General features: G+C 38.8%; 1 protein-coding gene across 2 annotated transcripts in view; it reads right to left on the bottom strand.

Annotated features, from left to right (window-relative positions):
* Window positions 1–1,394: 1,394 nt before the first annotated feature.
* The window catches only part of LOC130923483 (gastrula zinc finger protein XlCGF57.1-like), a 38,449-nt gene continuing 31,217 nt past the window's right edge, over window positions 1,395–8,626 (bottom strand). For both annotated transcript variants that reach the window (XM_057849245.1, XM_057849266.1), the window contains one exon: window positions 1,395–2,945. In XM_057849245.1, coding sequence (XP_057705228.1) covers window positions 2,035–2,945 — 911 coding nt within the window. In that variant the 3' untranslated portion in view covers window positions 1,395–2,034. The remainder of the gene's footprint in view (window positions 2,946–8,626) is intronic.

The following is an 8,626-nucleotide window of genomic DNA, read 5'->3' as shown; positions in this document are numbered from 1 at the left end:
GGGTAGGATACTTACAGGGACCAAAAAGGGGGAGAAGCTTCCACTTATGCACATTTATTCACTAAAAATTATAATTCCATTTTAACCAGTCACTTCACTCCCCTTGTTTCCATTTAACTGGAAATTGCATCCAAAAGCAGCACATCGTGGCATTTTACTTCGCAAGTTTAGGCAGCAATAAGCAATTGTTGATCCCAAGGACATCATCACTGCGAGCCCGCAAACCATGGCGCCAACTAACGGTCAAAATATGGACTAAATATTATAAAATATTGCCATTGATTTAACATTTTATGTGTTTCTAACAACATATTTTAGTACAAGAGAACAATTGTGGTTTATTAGAGCCTACATGTATTTAAATTAGAGGATCACTTGAAGAGGAGTTTGAATATCAAATTATTACTACTCACACTAACAGTTATCTTTTAAGAACTACAAGTTGTTTGCAGTTCCCTTTAAGAAAAGGATTTTGCAGCACACGTTGCAAGTAAAAGGTTTCTCCTTGGTGTGTGTTCTTACGGAATCGTTTAATTCTCGCTTCCGGGTGAACCTTTTACCTAATGTGTATGCGCGTGTGTCTTGTTAACAGTGGCGCCACCAGGGGGTGGCCAGGGGTGGCCACGGCCACCCCTATAAATTGGTTGGCCACCCCACTGGCCACCCCACTTGCCAGTATATCGTTAGATTGTTGTAGCATCAGTTATGCATTTCATCCCTAATGAATGCATTTATTTTGTTTTGCTAAATGTAGGGCTGTCAAATTTATCACTTTAACGGGCGGTATTTATTTATTTATTTTTAATCAATCACGTGAAAATATCGCAATTAACGCATTCGCAGTACGACTCATTCATGCATTGCCGCAAACAGCCTACAATGGCGTCGTTTTACTTCTATACAGAGATAAGAGGCAGTGTCAAGTGAGTGGAGTAGATAAAAGTGTTCATTGGGGCCGTGCTTTTAATTGTCAAAAGCTTTGTCATCTCTCCCACAGCAACTATAAATATTGTGGGAAGCGACGTGGGGAAGAATGACAGGAGTCGATCTTTTTCTTAACACCATGTAGTGTACCCAACACAGAGAAGATGTAGCATTTGCAGCCACCACACACAGTCATGGTTGCACCACTTCCCATTATGCATTGGGCAGAACAGTTAAGTCGCTACAGTATAATTTACTGAAAGCTCAACATATACACTAGATGGCAATATTTAGTCACAATATACAAACTCACATTTATCCTTTAAGAATTACAAGTCTTTCTATCTGTGAATCCCTTTCACAGAAAGAATGTTAATAATGTTAATGCCATCTTGTGGATTTATTGTTATAATAAACAAATACAGTACTTATGTACAGTATGTTGAATGTACGTATACATCCGTCTTATCTTTCCATTCCAACAATAATTTCTAGAAAAATATGGCATATTTTAGAGATGGTTTGAATTGCGATTAATTACGATTAATTAATTTTTGAGCTGTGATTAACTCGATTAAAAATTTTAATCGTTTGACAGCCCTAGTTAAATGTAAACCTTATGCCTATTATATACATAACACAATAAAACAGAATTGCTGTGGAACTCAAAATGTTGACTGGACAGTTACGGACTATGCACATTAAATAATTGGTGACATCAAATATTACACAATATACCAAAGTATATCAGTAGCCGTGTCCTTAAGTCTTTCTGATAAATTTCCCCAGACCTTTTTACTGCAATAATATAATGAAAACCTGAAAATTATAGCTTTTAGTTTTGGCCACCCCAAGATTTTAAGTGGCCCCATCTGGCCACCCCTATGAAACATTTCTGGAGGCGCCACTGCTTGTTAACGCTTGCGCCGAACGATTTTTCTTTTATCGCAAAGAGAGCAGACGAAAGGCTTCTCTCCAGTATGTGTCCTCATGTCTTTTCAACCGATACTTCGTTCTAAATCTTATCGCCAACAGAGCAAGCAAAAGGCCCTTAATCTCCAGTGTGTGTTCTCATGTGTCTTGTTAAGTGTACCTTCACACAATATTTTTTTATCGGCAATGGAGCACACATAAGACCTCTCCAGTGTGTGTCCGCGCGTGTCTTGTTAACTGATACTTCTCGGCGAACCTTTTACCACAAATTGTGCAGACAAATGGCTTTTCCCCTGTGTGTGTCCTCATGTGTCTTGTTAAGGCTTGCTTCGTAAAAAATCTTTTATTGCAAAGAGAGCAGACAAAAGGCTTCTCTCCAGTGTGTGTCCTTGTGTGTCTTGTCAACTCATGCTTCGAACAAAATCTTTTATCGCAAAGAGAACAGAGAAAAGGCTTTTCTCCAGTGTGTGTTCTCATGTGTCTTGTCAAGTGTACCTTTATACGATATTTTTTATCGCAAAGTGAGCAGACGAAATGCTTTTCTCCAGTGTGTGTCTGCGAGTGTCTTGTTAATTGATACTTCTTACCAAATCTTTTATTGCAAACAGAGCAAGCAATAGGCTCGTCTCCGGTGTGTGTTCTTGTGTGTTCCTTTAAGGGTTTCCCAGCCGCGCTTTCTTCTGCGTCTCTTTTCTGTGATGACTTGTTTAAGGATTTTAAAGGATCCGAGTCAACATCCTCCTCATCGGTGTGAAAGTCAGAAGAGTGTGACGTTACGTCGTCAGTGTCCGAGAGTGATGCTAAGAAGTTGTCTGGTTGCGATTGTCCCTCACCTTTTGCTGTCAGGTGTTGAAACAAGCTACTGGTCGCTAGTTTCGCTGCTCTGCTCTCTCCGCTTGGACCTTCATCTTCTTCACTTTTTACACCAACAGTCATTGGAAACTTGGGGATTTCCTCTATCTGTTTTTCTTCTTTGATGCTGGTGGTCTCTGGCTCCGCCTCCTGTTTGATGTACGCCATATCCGACTCCTCCTGGTTAACATTCGGGCAATAGTGCTTCTCCGAGTAAAGATTTTCCACTGTGATGTCTGTAGGACACAGGATAAAAATTAAAAATCAAGCTCTGGGGACGGATTATGAATGAGTAGCCACGTTTACATGCTGACTTTTATTCATACCGATTCAAATTAGCGATGCACGATAATGCATTTTTCAGCCGATACCGATAACTGATCATTTCCTCCTCATTCCAACCGATAACCGATAATGTCAAGCCGATAATTTTATTAAAGATTTATGTAAAATTTTAAAGTATACACAAGAGAAAATATTGCTGTGCAAAAATGATATTGCTCTTTTTTTTTCCAACATAAAATGTGAACAAGTAGTAGTAGTAGTAGTAAATTCCAACATCTAAATAAAGACAGATTGTCTGACATTGTGTAATGGTAAACTTTTGGCAACAATTACTTACAGAGTAAATACATAAGTTGCACAAAAATGGCTTTAAAAGTATGCCATTCCTAAAGTATAACATTACTACACAGCAAAAACACATCTCCTTAAGACTAGTCAAAGTCCCTTGTTTTCAGTGTAAATCTATTGGAAATAAGTTAAATTAACTGCCAGTACTTCAAGTATATTTCACTTAGATTACTTGAAGAAAAATGGCCAGCTGAAAATAAGCTTAACAGCCTTATTTTAAGCAATAAATTATTATACATAATCCTAAAAAAAAAAAAAAACTTGTCAGAAATGTTCTTTATTCAAGAATATGTATGGTTCAAAACATTATTTGAAAGCATTTTTTTCTTGATTTAGGTGAAAAATGACCTAATTTTTTTTTAGATGTTTGGGCTTAATAAGAACAAATTGCAATATTTAGTTAATTAAGTGGAATAATCTGGCGCATTCAACTAGTCTTCAACACTCAAACAAGATGGGGAAAATTATTTGACTAGATTTAAGAAGAATGATCTGATTAAAACGTCATAAATTTAAAGCGTAATGAATGCATTACTGACTGGATGACTTCTTTGTGTGGTTTGGTGCATGTTACAATTATCAACTAACCACTGTGCCGTCATGATAAACATGGTTTGTTGACATCACCTGTGTAAATGTCCGTGGTCCGCGGTAACTGATGTGATCGGCATGTCTTTCACGAAGAATCGTGGTCGTATAAACTGCATTATTTTTTCATCCAGGGGTTTGGCTATCGGGTCATTTCGGGAATTTCCTCCCGCCTGTGCCCTTCGGTCCGCCCGGCTGCCAAATTAGCACCCGCGCCAGGCCTCTGTCTTGAACCGGAGTGGCGGCGGCAGCTAAGTTCGTACCGGATATCCGCCCGCCCCAGGCGGCTCGCTGCGGCGCATGGCTCTGCTCTCATGCTCTACCCGCCAAGGGCGAGGCGGCGGCGGCCTGCCGGACCGGCGGGCTCCGTCGGAAGACAGCTACTTGTCAACTATCGATCTCGTGAGGTGTTTAGCCATAGATGGGAGTTTACCACTCGCTTTGGGCTGCATTCCCAAACACCCCGACTCCCGGAGGACCGCAGCGTCTCTGTATCGTCAAAAGCCCCGTAGCTTCCTTTATAGTTTATTTGTTAACAATAGCTTTAGCATTCGTGCTAGCAGCAGCCTCGTATTCGTTCCAAAAATCATTGTGATGCAGTTTTAAATGGCTGCTGGGTTAGTGCTAGTGGTGTTCAATGAGGACGCTTTCTTTACGCCTTGAGGAACTGTTTTGTAAATGGCGAGAGCGTCGTTTATTTCATTTCACACACGGGAAAAGAAACGCACGTCAGTGAGAGCGCCTCAACAGTCAACACTGATGTGTAACACCGCCTCCTCTATGACGCCGTACTCCTAAACCCCTCCTCCCACAGGGGCTTCAGAGAGGGGAGGGGTTGAGCAGGCGGCAGTGAAGAAGTAGAGAAAACTGCTTGGTTGCGCACATTTGGAGGCTAAATCAAGTATATAATTATCGGATTGCATTATCGGTTGATTTTTTTATTATCTGTATTATCTGTGTGACGTCATAATTGCTATTATCGGCCGATAATTATCGGTAGCCGATATTATCGTGTATCTTTAATTCAAATCATTCCGAATGGAAATTTCACATCAGCTGTTTACATGTCACTTCATCTATTCCGATCCAGCGTTTACATGTGACTGCCTTTATTCCGAAAGGACGTTTGACAACTGCCGTCTGACATGCGCAGATTAATCAAAACAAAGCGTCACGTTGCAAAACATGGAGATCGATCGTCAGATCAGCTACTGTTTTAACTTTTCGAGTGGAAACAAAACTTCAGAATGATACGCCGTTCATTTAAAAAGTTGTGTGGGTGCGCTGTGCGTGTGCTTGGAAGCCATGTTGCAAGTGACGTTACTTATGTCACCAAGTGACGTCACCACGTCAGTACGGAGCATGCGCAGAAAGAACGCAACCAGACACCATTCCGCTTCCCTGTTTACATGATATAATTTTACTTCTAATCGGTTTGGGAAAAGGAATATTCCACCCCTGTGAATCGGAATGAAATTCCATTCGGTTTGGGCCTGTTCATTCCGAATGAGGTGTTTATATGGAACACATTTATTCGGTTTGAACAAATATTCCGATTGTAATTGGAATATTTGGCTCCATTAAACGTGGCAAATGAAGTCGGATTACGTCCCCCAGCGTAGAAACGGAAGTCGTTCGTAACCTAGGGAACATCTGTGTTTTAGAGCTGAAACGAAAACTCGAGCAACTCGAGTAACTCGAGTTTAAAAACTGATCCTAGTAATTTTATTCACCTCGAGGAATCGTTTAGTTTTGCCAGCTCTAAGCATCACGTCTTGCCCGGACTACTTTTAATGCGGGACAACGCGCTGACGTCACGTGCGTAGAGGAAGAAGCAATAAAAAAAAAAAAACTTACTGCAGCCGACAGCCGCTACAAACTACGCCGACTTTGCTAAAAACTACACCCGCATGATGCTAGTAGCAGGAAGCATCTGATGCGTCTCATAGATATCACATGTATGTTGAACTAGATGCGAAATGACAGAGCCTGTGGTGTTAGTAAACAGCCGCCATCTTTAAGCAGTAGACTTCTCAGCGCTAATAAATATAACGTTACTGTCACTCGCACACGTAACGTTAGCCCTTCAGAGGGCTAGGTTTCTATCAATTATGACCACTGTCGATGCGTGGCTAAGGTGTCTTACATACAGGCTTTATTTAATCTATAAAAACAGCGCTGTAGAGTGATGAGGGTGTAAAATTAAAACATAATAAAGCTAACTGTCAGTTTTAGCTCAGTAGTCATTGCTGAATAAAACACCAAGTAGCACTGGTCCCTAATGTTCTCCGATACAGCAGGTATCATACATTTATTTTGAACACTGCAAAAACTCAAAATCCTATCAGCACTTACAGTTTAAACTTATAACTTAACTAGAACTTAAAAATAGCTTGACACAAATGGAAATTAAATTCAAACACGTGGGAAAAACACATAGCTTTCAAGTGATGTGTGTTATTAAGCGTAAGTACATTTTTAGGTAAGAAATATGTTTTTTTATAGGATCATGAAGTTTTTTGAGTGAAAGCAGTGAATTTTTTTTCTAGTCACATCTTAGATGCAATTGTTGGCCGTTTTCAACAATGTACATAGAAAATAAAGACATTGACTGAAAATGGTTTAATATTGGATTAAGTGTCTTATTCTCATGTATATTTGTAATTGCTCTTTACCCCCCCTAAAAAAATGTTTTATCTGATTACTCGATACAGTTTTCAGTCGATTACTCCATTCCTAAAATATTCGATAGCTGCAGCCCTACTGTGTTAACAATTCTTTTATAGGTCAGTCTGAAGTCAACAGCCCAGATTTTGATTAAAAATGTGTCGACTGTTTGTGCAATTTGTGCGGGTTTGGAAGGGCTGCGAGGAACATCTTCACTCGAATACCTCAATATCTATAAAACGATAGGAGCACAAACGAAAGTTTTACAGCACGAATGATCGACGACATTTTTTGACTTTTTTCCAAAATGGTGGGCTGGTTGATCTTAGATTGACTAATAAAAGAATTGTAAATTTCACATTTTTTCTTTGGGATTGATTTTTATTAGCGATGTCCTGATCGAGGCCGATCGATCGGGTCCGATCACGTCATTTTCAATGTATCGGAATCGGCAAAAAAATATCGGACATGCCTTTTTTTAATATATTTATATTTTTTTTATTAAATCGTTTTCTAATTGTATTTAACATTACAGACATAATATGTTACACTCATCCAGAGTCTTTAGTTTAGGCTTATGGTAGGGTTATCAAATTTATCATGTTAAAATATTTAACGCAATTTAACGCATGCGCTGCACGACCCGCTCACGCATTGTCGCGTTCAATCTGTAATGGCGCCGTTTTACCTATATATAGAGCTAAAAGGAGGCGTAAAATGAGTAGAGTGAATTTTGGCAGCCGTTGCAGCTTTTTTTAAATTGGATAAAACCTTACAATCCCTCTCCCTACGACTAGAAATATCGTGGGAAGCAATGTGGGGACGAATGGTAGTAATTGATCTTTTTCTTAACACCCCATGTTATTTCCGAACGCAGAGATGATATATCAATTGGTACCACTACGCACAGTCATGGTAGCACTTCCCATCATGCATTTGGGCAGAAGTTAAATGGCTACAGTATCATTTACTGAAAGCTCAACAAATACACTAGATGGCAATATTTAGTCACAATATACAAAATCACATTTATCCTTTAAGAATTACAAGTCTTTCCATTTGTGGATCCCTCTCACAGAAAGAATGTTAATAATATAAATGCCATCTTGAGGATTTATTGTCATAACAAACAAATACAGTACTTATGTACTGTATGTTGAATGTATATCTTCGTCCGAGTTTTATTCATTTTTATCTTAATGCATTGCCAAAATGTATATGATTGGGAAAAATTATCAGGAATGATTGGAATTGAATCGGGAGCAAAAAAAAAAGCAATCGGATCGGGAAATATCGGGATGAGCAGATACTCAAAACAAACGATCGGGAGCAAAAAAACATGATCGGAACAACCCTAATTTTTATACTTAAAAAAAAAAAAAACAGTTCAAACATGTCTAGTTGCACATCTTTTTATTCCTGTCATCAAAGGATAATGTCATGAACTTTTTTCAAATTTTTTTAAACATTATTGAATGTGTTATAACCAGCTAAAGCTAAAGAATTTCAAATGACAAATATGGAATATCACACACATTATTTGATTACCAATAAATCTCACTAAGGTTCTGACAACTGATCCTAAAACTTGAACATCTCAGCTTTAATTTGACATTGCATTTATTTCATTTACATTCCATAAATGGCACTTTGACAATATTTTGTAAACAATACACATGGTCATAAAACGTGAAAAACAACATTTTCTATTAATTCGAATTAAATGAAACATCTTTTACATCTGGGAGGGGTCTGTTTTTGACAAATGACAATATTATTTCTTTTTATTACCTTCTGGGATGGGATAAATGCCATTGTTAGTCAAATCCTCTTCCTCCGAATCCACATCCCCTCTTTCTGGGAACTCATCTTCACACACTGCATAATTTACTGCTTCTACTCGCCTGCTAAGGACCGGACGCTATTCTACTGGTGTTCTACACCCCTTCTTCCCCTGCCTTATCATTGAATGCCAGTTTGTCGATGTAATTGTGGGAAAAAATTATTACTACAGCAGAGACGTCCTATA

The sequence above is a fragment of the Corythoichthys intestinalis genome, chromosome 1 (genome assembly GCF_030265065.1).
Source record: "Corythoichthys intestinalis isolate RoL2023-P3 chromosome 1, ASM3026506v1, whole genome shotgun sequence".
NCBI lineage: Eukaryota > Metazoa > Chordata > Actinopteri > Syngnathiformes > Syngnathidae > Corythoichthys > Corythoichthys intestinalis.
This window is presented reverse-complemented; position numbering and strand designations above follow the sequence as displayed.